Source organism: Mastigoproctus giganteus, chromosome 6 (assembly GCF_048544385.1).
Source record: "Mastigoproctus giganteus isolate SK-2022 chromosome 6, ASM4854438v1, whole genome shotgun sequence".
Taxonomy (NCBI): domain Eukaryota; kingdom Metazoa; phylum Arthropoda; class Arachnida; order Uropygi; family Thelyphonidae; genus Mastigoproctus; species Mastigoproctus giganteus.
The window spans coordinates 147825500-147843404 of record NC_143580.1 but is presented as its reverse complement, the minus strand read 5'-3'; the positions used below and the strand labels follow the sequence as shown (position 1 = coordinate 147843404).

Here is a 17905-nt window from a genome sequence, read left to right as displayed (position 1 = left end):
TTTATCAACTAAATATAATATACAAAAGGCTTAATATTTGAATATTAGTTCACTCCATTTCATAATCCCCCTGAGATGGTTTTTTCCTAGTTGGTTAATGTTATGAATGAATCAATGGTACCAAAACTAATACATTAAACTAATGATAAAATAAATATATTAAAGCTTTGTGACAAATGTAACCTTCAATGCAGCTGATCATGCTATATGGGGAAAAGCAATGGCAAAAAGCTCATTAATTACTCACTGGAATACCTGTGGCAAATATTTTGAAACTGTTTCAGAGAAGAATTAAAGATTAATATAGAAATAATTACAAAAACCTTTCCCTCAGCCCCCTTTGCTGCTAGCTAATTTGTCAGTGGAATGGACTCTGGTAAAAATGCAATTTGATAATTTTTTACATGTATGACTATATCATCCTTTAAAAAAATTAATTGTTGCACAAATTATCTAGACCTGGGAGCTACTATGTAAAGCTGTCCATGAGAAAAAATGTCCAAGTTTTGTTGTCTCAACCTGAGATTTGTTGATTGTGATGAAAAAAGCTAAGAAATTGTCTTTTTTTTTTTTCAAAGTAAACTGTTGTTGATATGGAGGTTTGATGGTGCATAAGTCAAAGTAAATAGCAAGTTAATTCACTGGGAGCTGAATTAATTCTTAGGATTTGAAAATTGGTAAATTTTTTTTTTTAAATTTTAGTGCTAAAAGTGTAATACAAAAGAAATCAAAAGCTTGTTTAGTCTGAGTTATTTCAATGATCTTTTACTTCAGATCTTGTGCCTACCTAGTGTGTGCATTTTTTAAAATAAATTATTCTACAACCAGTATTTGATTTAAAATATATTTGAGCAGTTACTATCAGTGCTTTATAAATGGCTCTACTTATTTTAAGTTGATAAAAAAAAATGGCATACTCTAAACTACTCAGTTCATGTTTTATTGCTTTTAGAAATACACTTATCAATTATGATTTTATTTGCCTCATTTTGTTTTTATTTATTAAATTATTTTTTAAGAATTTTTTCTTGATTGGTTGGCTGTTACAATAACTTATGCTGATAACCATTAGAATTAACTTTGGGAGTAGAGGAAAAGGCATTCAGCATATAACCTCAATTTCTTTTATATTTCTGCAATCATTGCACAGCACTTGGAAATCCATAGGCCTCTTATTTTGCAGTGGTCTGTAGAATGCAACAGAAACACATAGCAAGCTGTGGCAACTGACCTATGTGACTATATAAAAGGTCATTTTAGTGTTGCTGTGTTCAAGGTAATGAATGCCATGAAACCTCAGAAATTACCATTTCTGAGGTTCAGAAGTTTGCATATTAATTTAATCGTGTGACTGTCAAATGATGGAACTACTTCAAATTAATGGGCAAACATATCAAGCAATTCTGACAGACTGAAGTGAACAGAAATTCTATGCTAGGTTTGTTTCACACTGAACAGTTTAACTAAAAAAACAAAAGGTGCTCAAACTCAAAGTATGCAAAATCACAATCAAAGTTTTGATGACAACCCCCTCCTTGCATTGCTCAATTCAAGTGATGATTGGTGGTGTTTGAGATTCCAAAAATATATGTGAGAGCCAAAATTCATTACACTAGCTGCCTAGTATGCAGTGCATTTCTTAAACCAATAGCTTGATGAATTCTATCATAGTACTGCCCTCTACCAGGAAGCTGTATGCACTTTATTCTAGGAATGGAAAAATATCTTCTGTTACTCCAGGATAGTGGGTATGCTGTTGACATTGGTATGATCCTATTTTTCAAACTGGTTTTTCTTTCAATGAAAAAAAAAATTGGAATCTACAATGAAACCATGTTTAGTAAATCTTGGCCTTGCATTATTATTTTGTTTTCTCTAATGTTCTCCTTTACTTCTCTTAAGCCTTGTCTAAATATATATCACCAACTGTCTCTCCTTTCATGCTGTTAGTGGAGACAAATCTCAACCATATGTCATATCTTTGATACTTAATCAAATTATAATCTCCTGTTATATACTGATCAGCTAATTATATAATCCCATCCCAATGAAATTGCATCCAAAGACTTCCATACCATTGACATTATGCTTAATCAAATTCCCTTATCAGCATTCATCTGTCAGATTGTGTTGGACCCGCTTTTATTCACTAAGGCATCAGTGCTCAGTCTATCTTCATGTAATGATAATAGTAATGGAGGCATATGATGAAAGAAAGCAAGTGTAGCTTATGTAGCATCAGCCAAAACCCCCCCTAATTTCACACATCCATTCCCTCTAAAAGTTTGTAGTTCCTCCTTGAATTTAAGCTTTCTACTTCCACAACAACAGATGGAAGTTTGTTCCAGCAAATAATCACCCACTGTTTAAAGCAAATTTCCACACATTTATTCTACAACTGCCTTTCCTCAATTTGAATTTATGCCCCCTCAAGTGCATAATATAAGCAAGAGGAAGAATCACATCAGCATTGATCATGCTCAAACCATATAAAGCCTTAGACACCTCAATCAAATTGCCTCGCAGGTGCCTAGTTTCCAGATGCTAAAATTTGCAGAGCTTCAGCCTTTCTTGGTAAGAGCACCACTTTGTTCCTCTCACTAATCTTGTTGCTCTTCTCTGTATCTGTTCCAGCAGCTCTATATCCATCCTAAAACGAGGCCTCCAGACTTGTATGCAGTACTCAAGGTGTGCCCTTATACAAAGGGATAATCACTTCCTTTTCCCTGCTAGCAAGATTCCTGTATATCGTTGACAATACCCCATGACCTGCTCTGGCAGCCAGTCTGGCTTGCACAGAAAACTTCATATCTGACTGCACAATTACTCTCAGGTCTTTTTCACTTTACTTTGCATTTAGCATTAATATTAGAGGCATATGATACAAGAAAGCAAGCTTATGCAGCATCAGCCAAAAAAAAAACCTTCCACTTCACCCCTCTGTTCATTTGAAATACCTGTCCAGCTAAGCCTTAAATTTATTTAGGCTATCAACTTCCACAACAAGGGATGAAAGTCTGTTCCACCAACAAATCACCTGCTGGCTAAAAGAAAATTTCCACACATCTATCCTACATCCGTCTTTCCTCAATTTGAATTTATGCCCTCTCAGGTGATGCTTCTGAGCAAGAAGCAGAATCCCATCAGCATTGAGCATGCTCAAACCGTTCAAGGCTTTATACACCTCTGTCAGATCACCTCGCTGGTGTCTAGTCTCCAGACACTAATTTGCAAAACTTAAGCCTTTCTTCGTAAGAGGAACCCTTTGTTCCATTCACTAATCTTGTTGCCTTTCTCTGTACTCGTTCCAGCAGCTCTACATCCTTCTTGAAATGAGGCCTCCAGACCTGTATACAATACCCAAGGTGTGGCCTGACCATTGCCTTATACAAGGAAATAATCACCACCTTATCCCTGCTAGAAAAATTCCTATATATCATTGATAAGACGCCATGAGCTACACTTGCAGCCCGTCTGCACTGCTCAGAGAACTTCATATCTGCCTGCACAATTACTCCCAGATCCTTTTCATTCTCTACCACTGTCAGTGTAGTACCACAGAGTAGATACATTGCTCTGGGGTTGCTGTTTCCCATATGTAGTACTTTACATTTGTCAATGTTAAACTTCATTTGCCACCTCTTAGCCCATCTTCTCAACCTTGCCAGATCCTGTTGCAGCAGCATAGCATCAGTAGTGTCCTTAACAACCCTGCCAACCTTTGTATCGTCTGCAAATTTGGACATTAAGCTTGATATACCATCATCAATATTATTTATAAATACAGAAAACAATAATGGACCCAACACTGAACCCTGAGGAACTCCACTAATAACATTAGTCCACGATGAGCAGTGTCCATTGATTACCACTGTCTTCTCCCCCTCAATCGCCCCCTTTATCTATAGCAGCAATTTTGCCTCCAATGCCACACTGCTCCAATTTGTGCAGCAGTCTTCCATGTGCAACAGTATCAAAAGCCTTTCTAAGATCCAAGTATATAATATCAAAGTTAATCCCTGCATCCAGTTCTTTTGTGACTGCATCATAGTATCCAATCAAATTGGTCAGACAAGACTTCCCCTTAACAAAACCATGCTGTGTCTGAGCTATAACTAAAGTCTTGTCTAGATGATCCTGCAGTGCTTCTTTAACCAGTGCCTCCATTAATTTTCCTGGAACAGAAGTTAAACTCAAGTCTATAATTACTTGTGTCAGCCTTTGATCCTCCTTTGTGATTTGGGGTCACATTTGCACATCTCCAGTCTATGGGTACCTCCCCTGAGTCCAAGCAAGCTCTCATAATTATGGCTAAGGGTTTGCTTACTTCCTTTGCTGCCTCCTTTAATATAACTGTATAGATCCCATCCACCCCAGATGCCTTTCTTGTGTTTATCTTCAACAATTTCTCCTCCGCTTTACTCTTGGTTATTACAAGATTATCTAGTTTACTGCCAGAGTCTAATACACCTCTGGCATTCCCCTCGCTGAATAACTCAAGTGTGAATGTCGATGCAAAATATTCATTTAGTTTGTTAGCTATCTGAGCAGGATCATCAACAGATGAACCATCAATATCAAGTGGACCAATCTGATTCATCCCCTTCCTTCTAGAGTTTACATAAGTAAAGAACTCTTTGCTATTTTTCTTTGCATCCCTTGCCAAAGATTTCTCATAATCGGCCTTTGCCTGCCTAACCTCCTTTGTAACTTGGTTACAGATCAACTTATATCTATCATAGGCTTCTGTGTCACGTGTTAATTTATATGTATCCCATGCATTTTTCTTCTCTGCCATATGTCTCATTAGTTCATCTGACATCCATTTAGGCCTAAACCTTGAACAATATTTCTTAGTTGGTATGTAAAGCATAGTAGCTTCCAAGATAAGTTCTTTGAATGCTTCCCATTTTGAATTTGCTGTTGATAGCATCTGTTGGTCCCACTGTATAGAATTTAAATACTGTCTCAGACCATCATAGTTGCCTTTACAAAAGCAATAACCCTTCCCTTTACCCCTGATGGTAGTTACCTCTTTGAGTAAATCCCAATTTAGCACACTGTGATCACTGCCACCTAGTGGTTCCTCCATCTGCAGATTCTTAATGCATGAAGAATCACTACTGATAATCAAATCAAGAGTATTACTCGCTCTAGTTGCCTCCAAACATGCTGATGTAGAAAGCAATAATCCAATAAATCCACAAAAGCCTTGCTAGTGTGTGAGTGACCAACCCACAAATTCCAGTCAATATCTGGGAAATTAAAATCCCCCATTATAAGACTGATTTACTGGCCCACTCTATTTCCCTGTATAGTTTATTATACTCATCAGAGTCATTAGGCCTATAGCACACTCCTACTCAATTTTGATCTCCCAATGCTTAGGTCACACCAAACTGACTCGACATTGCACTGTCCAGCGATGTCGACTGGCTTCACTTCTTTGGATTTTATGTGTTTCTTAACTAATAGCATAACCCCTCCTCCCTTTCTGTAGACGTTTTACTCCCCAATTACAGTTCTGCATTCCTTATATCTGTGTGACACCATGTCTCTGATATCCCAACAATATCTGCCTTTGATGCTTTGAGCAATACCTCAAATTTATTTACCAAACTCCTAGCATTGGTGTACACACGTATACATGCACCTGTTCTTTTTCTTAGCTACCGTAACACAACCCATGTGTTTACGTGTACCATAATGGCTCCCAGCAGTCTCTGAAATATCCTGCATCTTGTTTTCCAGGCTTCTGCTTATTTCAATAGAAGCAGTGCAAGAATCACTTTCACCTCTGCCAGTGGCTACTGTTAATCTATTAGTCCTTGTACCCCCCAAGCTATCAGTTTTCCGACCCACCTAACACTGCCTTGATAGCATCAGCAAATATTCTTGCACCCTTTCTATTTAAGTGTATCCCATCCCTGTAGAAGCAGTCTCTCCTGTTAACAAGTACAGATCAGGCTGAAAAAAATTCTACCCCTTGAGCCTTGCACAATCTTTCCAGGGCTGAATTGATCGACAAGCCTCATCATATACTCCCTCCTATTGTGTCTGGGCAGAATTGTAGACACTCAAATTCAACCCTAATTCACAGCTTTTTTTCAAAAGTGACCTGTACTTGTTAAGTAATTCTGCTGGTCTCCTACTCTTAATATCATTAGTGCCAACGTGTACAACTATATCACCTTTTGTGCCCTTAAAGAAATCTGCTCTACAACATCATCAACCTTTGTCCCTGGCAGACATACCCTGCTCCTGTTCCACCTATCCTTTTTACAAAGCATGTTCCCCATTTCCCTGACAATAGTCACCAACAACTACTAGTTCCTGTGGGACGTCTCCAGCACATTCTGTCTTGGGGGTTGCTGCTGTGTTGTGTGATGACCAAGTGCAAGCTCTGGCATTGATGTGGGCAGCTGAGAGCTTGATGGGCCCCTCCAGTTGCCACTTCTCAGCCCATTTGCCCAACTTATCTAGATCCAGTTGGAGTAGCATACTGTCTTTAACAACCCTGCCAACCTTTGTCTATCATCTGCAAACTTAGACATTAATCCTGATATACCTTCATCAGTATCACTGAATACACAAAACAATGGGCCCAGCACAGAACTCTGAGAATTCCACTAATAACATTTGTCCATGAAGAGCAGTGTCCATTAATTACCACTCTGTTGTCTCCCACTCAACCATCCCTTTATCCATTGTAGCAATTTACCCTTAATGCAATACCTCTCCAATTTGTACAGCAGTCTTCCATGTTCAACAGTGTCAAAAGCTTTCCTGAAATCCAAGTATATGGTATCAATTATTTTTGATATTCAGTTCCTTTGTGACCACACATCAGTATCCAATCAAATTGGTCAGACAAGACCTCCCTTTTACAAACCCACAAACCCATGCTGTCTTAACTATTACTGTAGTTTTGTCTAGATGATCCTGCAGTACTTCTTTAACCAGTGATTCCTTATTTTCCCTGGAACACAAGTTAAACTAACAAGTCTAGTTACTTGTTGCCTTTTGAACCCCCTTTGTGAATTGGTGATGCATTTGCACAACTCCAGTCCATGGGGACCTCCCCTGGGTCCAACGAACTCTTATAATTACAGCTAGGGGTTTGCTTACTTCCTTTGCTGCCTCCTTTAATATAACTGGATAGATCCCATCCATCCCAGGTGCCTAAAAATTACTTTGGAAGATATTCTACTTAAAATAAATACAAAACTGCTGTGATCAATAAATTTTTATTTTTTTTTGTAGATGGAGGGTATTCAAATTCTATTGAAAGCTAATTTATTTGAAATGAAAATTCATAATTATTATGAAAGATAATGCTTAGTTGTCAAAAAATAGTAGCTGGAGCTACCACAATAATAGAACTTGTGCAGAAAAATATCTTCCTCCAAACACCCTGGATACTGAACTGAAGAATATCTGAAATTTACTGAAAGTGTGGCAGTAAAACTCATGAGAGGAGTGGGAGAATATTTGGAAAAATAAGGAATCATTTTTCCAGTTAACCATTTCATTGGGGCTTTATCTGCTCCAAGAAGGTGGGTCCAGAGTCCAGAGAGCGCCTCCGTAGCCAGGTGGGAAGGAGCAGCAGTGCATAGCACACGCTTCTTGATTAGACCGGGGTTCGAGCCCGTCACCACTAAATACGGAGGATGCGGAAAGGTCAGGGAATGACCACTGCATATTCCCGGAGCAATATGGCCTTAGTTGCTAATGCTCCTAAAAAAAAACCAAACCAGAGTCCAGAGTACCTATTTACCACTACTTGGAATTCCCAGATCTAAGGTTATGGTTTAAGAACAATGTTCTGACTCTTTTAATTAAGGCACAAAAAAACAAGGATACTGAGTTATAAGTACTGACCATTTCATATTTTTTCTTTTTTATATTAGTAATAATTTTATTTTAGAAGTGAACTTTGTGGCTCATTGAAGTTTCCATGGTCCCCAATTTTACAACTTTTACCTATGGCCCCTCAGAAATATGGCATGGCCCCCTGTTGAGAACCACTGATCTAGACAACACTTTGGTTAGTTTGGACACAGCATGGGTTTGTTAAGGGAAAGTCTTGCCTGACCAACTTGATTGGCTACTATGTGGTTACAAAGGAACTGAATGCAAAAAATAATTTTGATGTCATACTTGGATCTTAGAAAAGCTTTTGATACTGTTGCACATGGAAGACTACTATACAAACTGGAGCAGTATGGCATTAAGGGCAAAATACTGCTATGGGAGAAGACAGTGGTAATCAATGGACAATGCTCTTTGTGGACTAATGTTATTAGTGGAGTCCCCCAGGGGTCAGTGTTGGGTTCATTGTTTTCTGTATTTATTAATGATATTGAAGGTATATCAGGCTTAATGTTTAAGTTTGCAGACTAAATGAAGGTTGGCAGGGTTGTTAATGACACTAATGATAGTATGCTACTGCAACAGGATCTAGAAACATTTGAGCAGATGGGCTGAGAGATGGCAACTGAAGTTTAACATTGACAAATGTAAGGTACTGCATATGGGTAGCAGTAACCCTAGAGTATCAACTGTGTGGTACTACACTTAAGGTGGTAGAGAATGAAAAGGACCTGAGGGTAATTGTGCAGTCAGATATGAAGTTTTCTGAGCAGTGCAGACAGTCTGCAAGAGTAGCACATGGTGTCTTGTCAATGATATACAGGAATTTTTCTAGCAGGGATAAGGTGATTATTCCCTTGTATAAGGCAATGGTCAGGCCACACCTTGAGTACTGTTCACAGGTCTGGAGGCCTCATTTCAAGAAGGATATAGAGCTGCTGTACAGAGAAGGGCAAAAAGATTAGTGAATGGAACAAAGGGTTGCTCACAAAGAAAGGCTTAAGTTTGCAAATTAGTGTCTGGTGACTAGGCACCTGCAAGATGATCTGATTGAGGTGTATTATAAGGCCTTGAATGGTTTGAGCAAGCTCGATGCTGATGGGATTTTTGCCTCTTGCCCAGATCAATTGCTTGAGGGACAAATTCAAATTGAGGATAGACAGTTGTAGAATAGGTGTGTGGAAGTTTGCCTTTAGCCAGCATGTGGTTGATTGCTGGAACAAACTTCCATCTATTGTAGAAGTTGGCTTAAATAAATTCAAGGCAGAACTAGACATCCATTTGAAGCAAATGGATGGGTGAAATGGGGTTTTTTGGCTGATGCTGTATAAGCTTGCTTTCTTACATCATATGCCTATGCTAATTATTGTGTTCACTGTTGATACTGACAAATCTGAATTCTGCGCAATACTTGTTAATGTTTGACCATTTTCATACATCCTTATTTTAATTTTCTGATCCAACTATTGCTTTCCTTTTCTGGGTAGATTTATTAGTCCTGCTATCACTTCTCGTAGTCGGCACCATGATAACAGTCAAAATTAAATTTTCTGTAAAGAACTTCAGTGTTAAGGCAAACTCACTATCACCCCATGCAAGCTCACATTTTACTTAAGCACATTTCTGGAGGTCATACCATAAGACAAACAATTTGCAATTTCCAGTTTATTGGGCTTTTATGTTAGTGCCATTCATTATAAATGGGTAAGAAACAAATCTTATTGCATTTGCAATAATACCAATAGCTGGGATTTTATATTATTATGGTGAAATTTCTCCTTTACTGATATTTTTTTTTTAGTAATATAAAAAATATTATGGATCTCCTCTTCGTTGCTGTTTACTACATTACTTGTTACTCCATATCTTACTTGTGCAATTTGTGATTGTTGTTATTGATTGCTTATTTTTTTTTACTGTTTTAAATTTTATAATCCTAAGAAGAAAAAAAAATTGACTGAAAAAATTTACGTAAGTCCCAACTTACATAAGTTGGGCTTACTGTATTGAAAAGTGTGCAGCAGCCTATGTAAAAAGTATGGCGATAGATATGAAAAAACTTAACAGGCATTACTCACGTGCCCAATACAATGCTTCCCTTTATTTTTTACAATGTCACATATGGTTTGGTCACCAACATTAATGGATGCGAATTGGGATAAAGATTTAACGTTCACAGTTTGCAAAACTTTTGAATAATTGCAAGTTTTTGTTTAATTGAAGCAAACTGTTTTGCATTTACCCATTTTTGCAATTTCTAAACAAATAAAAAATATTTACTAAAAAAAAATTACATCCTTTACACAACCCTGGGTCACACCCAAGATTCTAAGCTGGATATAATCATTCTTCGTTCTTGGTGATTCCCTTCTACTTCTCTCTGTCTCTCTCTCTCTCTCTCTCCCCCAGCGTAATTCAGAATTTCTCCCCCCCCCCAGGCTGGTGCAGCATAAGCCTCAGGTTTCCTTGTACCATATGGCTAATAATAAATAAAGAAACAACTTGTCTTTGTGATGCGATGCACTAAAACAAACTAAACTTTTTTTTTTTTTTGAGCAGCGGGTGTGAAGACAGTGGGAGTTGAAAGATAATAGGTACATTAATCTCTCAATGACGACGTATAATGCTGCTTCTTGTCACTTATTTATAACTTGCAAAACATGTGTTTATACCTATTCTAGTTATTATTTGAATTTTATGATTTCTGGTTGATTATTTATTTGGAGTCTTGAAGTGTCCCAGTTAATCCAATCCCGGTAAATCGAGTCTGCTATACTGTTTATTTTTGCATTTCTTTTTATGCATTGATTTCATGCTGTCCAATTTTTTTAAATGAAAAATTGCATCTACATACAGTACATAAAGAAAACATGTTACGTTTTCAGATTTTAAAATATCGAAATATATATATATTTTTAAAAAAGACACTGTATTATGAGATGGGTCAAATCAAGCAAAAATGACTAATTCTCCATTAAAAGTATTAATATTTGCATTGACCAGCAAGTAGGTTGGGCCTACATTTTTCTGTTCATACTAATTTGACCTGCAAGCAAGAAATAAAGTGACTAAATTAAAAATAAATGGGTGTCCACACTCACAAGGGAAGTGACCAGCATTTCTCTGTAATGGCATTACTACAGCTTTAAGCAGAAAGATTATGCAAGGATGTCTGACAGGCAAGTGAAGAGACTTCATTCAAGGAAATAACAAATGCTGTTCATTGCAGCAGCACTTGTTGGTTTTGAATCTTTTCCAATAGTACAACACAATGTAAAAGTTACTTTCTCATTTTTATATGTATGCTTTTTTGTTAGTGTTTTTTTTTTTTATGTGAACCCCAAACACAAGAGGTATTAGAACCTTTAGTACCATGCGTGGGTTGGAGGTTGAGAAGACGAAAGAAGATATTTGTTGACATTGGACTTGAACTTCTGTAGATTGTAATTTTCAGGAAATACGTATGAAGGAAGGCTGTTCCAGAAAACGGCAGTTGAATGAATAAATGAGGAAGATGAAAAGTTGGTTCTGTGGGTTTGAATTTGGACAGTAAATGGATGTTGGCTGGTGGCGGCATGTGTTCAGACTATTTTGAAAGAGAGAGCGGGAATTATAGAAGCCAATTCAGAAGAACAGTGCCCATGGAAGTATCTGTAGAATAGGCATGCAGCAGAAACAGTGCATCTATGAGACAGCAAGTGGAGAGACTGTTAGAGATGAATCATTAATTAACCTAACTACCCTCTTCTGAATGGAATCAAGAAGCCTGAGAGAGGTTTTGGGGGCACCACCCCAGATGTGGGAACAATATTCCATGGCAGGGCGGATTTTCGATTTATACAGAGGGAGCAGCTGTTTGGAAGAAAAGTAACGTCGAGAGGGAAAGAAAAAACCAAGTTTTTTAGATGCAGAGGAAGCAATATTTGTAATGTGCTTGTGCCAAGAGAGATTAGAAGTCGGGGTAATCCCCAAACGAGATATATCCTTTTGCCTAGAAATCGGAGTGTCACTAAAGATAAGCATAGGAGCAGAAGAATCCTTTTTGCGAGATACAAGACTGAGTTTTAGAAGGGTTGAAATCAACTAAGCTGGCTTTGCCCCACTGGAGAATTACCTGAAGATCAGCATTTAAGGAATTGGTAGCAGATTTTCGAGAAGTTGAAGCTGATTGAGCAGGACAAGATTTCTCAAAATGGAAAGTTGAATGCAATGTGCTATCATCGGCAAAACTATGGATAGGATTTCCAGTTAATGGAAGGTCATTGATATACAAGGGGAAAAGAACCGAACCTTGGGGGACACTGGCATTAGTGGAGAAGTTAGAAGACAGAGCCATCACCCTCAGTGAGTGATCAGAGAGAAAACTGGATAACCAATTACTAAAAACAGTTGGCAAACCATAAGATGGAAGCGATCAAAAGCCCTTTGAGGTGTCAAGAGCAACTACTTGTGTTTCACTGAACCTTTCCATTGAATTAGTCCATAAATGGGTAACATAAGCCAGAATATCACCAGTGGATAGACACTGATGGAATCCATACTGGTGATCGTTGATCAGACAGAAGGTTTCTAGATAGTTTAAGAGTTGGCAGTTAATTTCTCCATTACTTTAGAAAGAGTAGAAGTAATTGCAATGGGATGATAATTGGATGGGAGGGATTTGTCACCCTTTTTAGGAACTGGCTGGATATGAGGAAATTTCCAAGCAGAAGGAAAAACACCTTTGGAATAAGAAAGTGAAAAAAGGCGGCAAAGAATAGGAATAAGTTCAGGAGCACAGGTTTTGAGAACAAATGGAGAAATACCATCAGGACCTGTAGCTTTCTTAGCATCAAGATTCATCAAAATCCTTCTGATATCCTTTTGACAGAAGACCACAGGAGGCATTGAATGGAGCGTGTTGGGAATGGTGGGAAGAATGCTTGGCTACCATAAGGGCAAGAAGCAAGTTTTCTACTCTTAGCCTGTTCAAACTCTAGTTTGGACTGATTAATAACTGCTTTACAGTTGTTGCAAGTTTTGGTGTAGGCAGAAAATGAAATTGAAGAATTAGAAACAAGCCAATTACGATATGCAACATTCTTCTCTTGGACAGCCTTAGCACATTTATTGGAAAACCAAGGTTTAGATAAAGGACGAGATTTTAAAGTGGAGTGTGGGATAAAGGATTCCATTCCTGCAAGAATAATTTCACTGACATAATCTGAGCAAACATTGACATCAGAAGTTTTGAAACAGTAATCCGACCGAAGAAAAGAAATCTCGCAGGTCATCCCATTTTGCATTCTTGTAATGCCAAACAACACGAGGTTGGGAATAGCCATGAGATAAAGGTTCCATTGGAGAAGAGACAATCACCAAGTTGTGATCTGAAGTGCCTAAAGGACCTCTCTTCAACCATGTACTTAGAAGGGTTGTTTGTGAGAAAAAGATCAAGCGTATTGGCTATATGATTAGGATTGTCCAGTATTCTTGTAGGAAAATGAACAATCTGTGCAAGGTCATTAGTAATTGCAAAAGCCTCAGCATCTTGACCTGCTGGGTCAGTGTGACTAGAAAACGGAAGCCAGCTGGAGTTGTGAACATTAAAATCACCAAGGAAAATTACCTCACTGTTAGGAAAGTTGGACTGGAGAAAGTAAAGTTGCAAAGAGAGGAAGCCAAAGAGCTCCAAGTGATTAGTGGAGTTGGAAGAATGGTAGAGACAACAGATGAATTTGACACAATGAGGTAGAGAGATTTTAAGCCAGAGAAGATCAAAGAGAGGAGATTCCAAATTGTCAAGTCTCTGACAGGGAATATCAGAATGGACATATGCACAAGTACCACCTTTTGAGGCAAAAGGATTCATACAGCGAATAATTTGGGCATCTGAGATGAGCAGTAGTTGAATCGATCAATAACTGAGATTCTATCAGAAAAAGTACATGGGGTTTGCAGACTGCAAGTGGAAATGGACATCGTTGAGATTAGAATTGAGACCACGTATATTTGTGAAATGAATTAGGAAGTCCTTGGGAGGTTTAGATCTTTTTGCAGATAAGCTTGCTCTATTAGTTTGACAATTCATGGTGTATTCAATAGTAAGAAAAAGTGGGTGGGACATGCTGTATGAAGTAATGATTTTTGGATATGGCGTACATGTGGTAAGAATATACTCAGATCCTTGACATAACGTGGCCTCAACAATGCTCCCCGCATACACACTACTCAGACTCCCTCCAGTCACTATCTTGCAGAGTAGAGGTAGCAAGATTATACACTAGCTGATCCAGAAGCCTCCTAGAGAGTTACCAATAGGTTCGGTCTGGTGTACTAACTTGCGAACACCGTTTTAGAGCTGTAACCCTCGAAATGTAAGGAATATTGGATCTCGCCACGACGTTCATCATAACCTCAAAAGTCATCAATCATACTGCATGATGGAAGAGATAGGGAAGGGTTGACCGGAACTTAGCTCTAGAGACTAAACATGGGTTCCACCACTTCAAGCCTCCAATAAGCAAAGTGGTGGTATTTCACCGGTTGATGAGTCATCTACCACCTAGTACTGCCTGGTAACATAGAGGGGTGGCGTTCCTCCATGTGGTGTGGGCGCCACACCTCGACCCCTGCTTACGTTGGTTCACACCTGGGTGGTCACCCACCATGTACTTGTGCATGAAGGTTATACCCAGGATTACTAACAGTCCCACCATCGTGAAGGTGCAAGCAGAGGATTTGGCTGTCATAGACCGTCCGGACTTCGCCGAAATTGGGTCCACTTTGACTTGAGTGTCACCCGAATATCAGTTCCATCAGCGTTTTAGACTCCCAGGTAGCAAGAACAGCTTGTCTGGCATATCTGAGAGAATGTCTGTGACAACCTCAAGGACCAAATAGTTATTGGTGAATCGGCCTCTGTGGCCCATAATGCACCTCCCAAAGTTTTTGCATTTTACTGTGATCCAAGCCTGAGGCAGGATTCAAACCTGCAACCTTTGGGTTGCCAGGCAGGCACTTTACCCACCAGGCTAGCCCAGTCGTCATATGTATGCTGTAATGATTTACTATGCAAATTTTGGAATGCTGTTAGTGAACGTTGCAATTTTTTTTTTTTATTAAAAAAAACTCCATTTTATGCTTGATTGCATAAAGTTTTCCTATAATGTTTTGTTTGTTTCCTATGCTTTTTTAAATTAAAGTACTTCTCCAAATGGAAAAATATATCCAGGAAACTTAGTGTTAGGGTCTTCACAGTAGGAGATGTTTGCAATGTGCAAAACTCTAAGATATTGCCCTAACTTTTATAGCTATCTCAGGCCACCTTACATTGAATAAGAATTTTTCAAATAACTTAATTTAATTTTTTCAGTACTCTTAAAAATTTAAGAGTACTTAAACTATCAGAAACATAAAATGAAAAGTTTATTGAATTTAGTGGTATTTCAAAATTTGCAGTGGAATTTTCTTTGTCTTGAAATGTCCTTGAAGGACTAAACATTTTGCATAAGTCAATGAATATTTACTTACCCCTGAGCTTGGGGTTGGTGAGACCTCAGACAGTATATCAGCAATTCATGCTCAGCTGAAACTCCTAATGCTGTTTTTTAAATATTTCCTTTGATTCCAGAAATCTTAATTTTTTGTACAATTAGAAAAAAATCATTAAGTTAAACCTAATTATACGCAAGTAATGACTGTCATAGTAATTGATAGAGCTCACTTCACTGCTGCATGCTTTCTTCCAATCGGTAATACTATCTGGCTTTGACATTGAAGCATCATTTAGAATGAAACTGTGTGCTTCATGTTTTGTGCAGTGAGCACTCCTGTTACTTGCAGGCATTTGTTGAAGTGTGTGTGTGGGTTTTTATTTTTAATAAAAAAAAAATGGATTTTTTAGTTTTGTTCAGAAAATAAAGGTGGCATGAAAAAAGTGAACAATTTTGAATTATCTTTTTGCTGGGTTTCGAATGTAGGCATGTGGTTGAAGTGACTCTGCACACTTAGATGAAGAATAATCTTTGCATCTGCTGAAGCGTTAAATACAACTATGTATCTAATGAAAAATAATCCTGCTTAGATTTGCCTAGATATCCCTGTCAAAATTAGACTTAAAATATTAAAAAGTAAGCTTTCTATTTATCTAAAATAAAAGAGAAGAAAGGACAAAATTTAAGAAAGTGAATCAAAGGGCTATTATATCATATCTATGAAGGCATTAAATAATTCTAAATTTTTCAACAGGAATATTTTCATGTAACTATATCTAATATGGGTTTGTCTTATTTAACCCTTTTTTTAAAAACAGCTTTCATATCAACCTCCAGTGTGATGAGACTGAAGACTCAGATGTTGCCTTCCATTACAATCCACGTTGGGATGATGGTGACCCTGTGATAGTGATGAATTCTTGTGACAGTGACAGCTGGGGAGAAGAAATCAGAATATCAGATTCCTTTCCATTTTCAGAAGGCCTTGGATTTGAACTGCAAATCCTCTGTCAACAGGATAGTTTCTCATTGTCATTAATGGCACTAAACAAACTGAATACCAACATCGACTGGATGTCAGTCGGGTAGACCATGTAGTTGTTGATGGTTCTATTATTGTGCACCGTTTATTGATTGTATAACTCGTGCTTTCATAGTCTATTTCTTAATATACAACGAACTGTCACTATAACAAGTTCATGTAGGCAACCAAAAAATTCATTATAATGAATTTTGTTACGCTGAACTGCAATGTCAGAAAACACTAGTTATCTATTACAAAATGACAAACTTATTATGCAATTCATTTTTAAAGAAAAATTGTAAAATTTAAAATTTCCAATGAAACAAAACTTAAAGCTATTAAACTCTGGGGAAAAAACATTACCTTGAAACTGTAGTCTCTTATAATTTCAAATTTATAAAACTAAGTGCAACTGTTACATATTGATGTAAACAACCTTCACACAAAGCTACAACCAAACAATTTGTTTTTCCACCTATCAGCATGATTCACTGATTATGTAACTGAGTAAAAATCCCTGCCACCTTTCAATTCTTCAAATAAGACTTTAGGTAGATAGATCAAAAGCCATTAAGCAATTAACTGCTGAGTTAGTAAATCACTACAGATGTCAAAGGTCAAAAAAGTGAATGCTGCATTAAAGAATTTTATTTTTACAAATTTCTTTAGTGGTTTTATTTTGTATCTAGATGAGTTTTTGTTGCCCTAAACTAATATTTTCATTATAATAATATTCATTGAAAGGAAATATTTTTACATAAAAAAACAGTAAGGGACATGAAGTAATTTAATTATACTAAATAATTTGTTACTCTGGTGTTAATAATACTGACATTTTACTGTTTTTCACCATGTATATATGCTCCAGTTTGCTAATGGAATCTTTATTTAAGTGAAAGACCAAGAAACACTCAATTATAAAATGATTATTTAAATATACTTTCCCCCATTGTCCCATTTTTCTTAAATTCAATTTCCTAAATGTGCTTATCTTAAAATACAGATAATTAGAAATTTTATGTCAACTTTATTTTATGTACCCTGGATCATTTCAGAAATCAACTGAAGGAGAGATAACAAACAGAACTAAACACAATTATAAATTAATGTCAATTTGATATACAGTATTATGTATATCATGAAATATCAAACTGACTTAAGTAATTAAGTTATCAGCTTACTTAAATTTTTCTGTAAGGCTGCATAAAAGTACTAAGAATTTAGTTAAGTAACAAAATTGAAATAATATTAGCAGTAATTTGATCCATAACTTAAAAAAACTAAGTGAATAATATAAGCACATGTTTTTAGATCATTACTAATTACATTTATTCATGCAATGTCCCTCTCAGTCTGTAAACTAAGAGGGATATGCAATACCAAAAGTATTAACTATGCTAAAGAAGTGAGCTAGTCAGCTGACTCTTACTATTATTTTATTCTAAAAGTTTTTAATGCTTGTGTATCATCAGTAGTTGGACTGAAGAGCTTTCACTGTGGATTAGTAATAGTCATGTAAATGCTGTTAATAGTG

The 17905-nt window shown here is 37.1% G+C and overlaps 1 protein-coding gene across 1 annotated transcript in view; it reads left to right on the top strand.

Annotated features, from left to right (window-relative positions):
* Positions 1–16656, top strand: part of LOC150084647 (32 kDa beta-galactoside-binding lectin-like) — an 81109-nt gene extending 64453 nt beyond the window's left edge. Inside the window, 2 exon segments of the mRNA XM_090376528.1 lie at positions 16166–16365; positions 16368–16656. Of these exon segments, the coding sequence (XP_090232654.1) occupies positions 16166–16365; positions 16368–16489 (322 nt within the window). The 3' untranslated portion in view covers positions 16490–16656.
* Positions 16657–17905: the final 1249 nt, after the last annotated feature.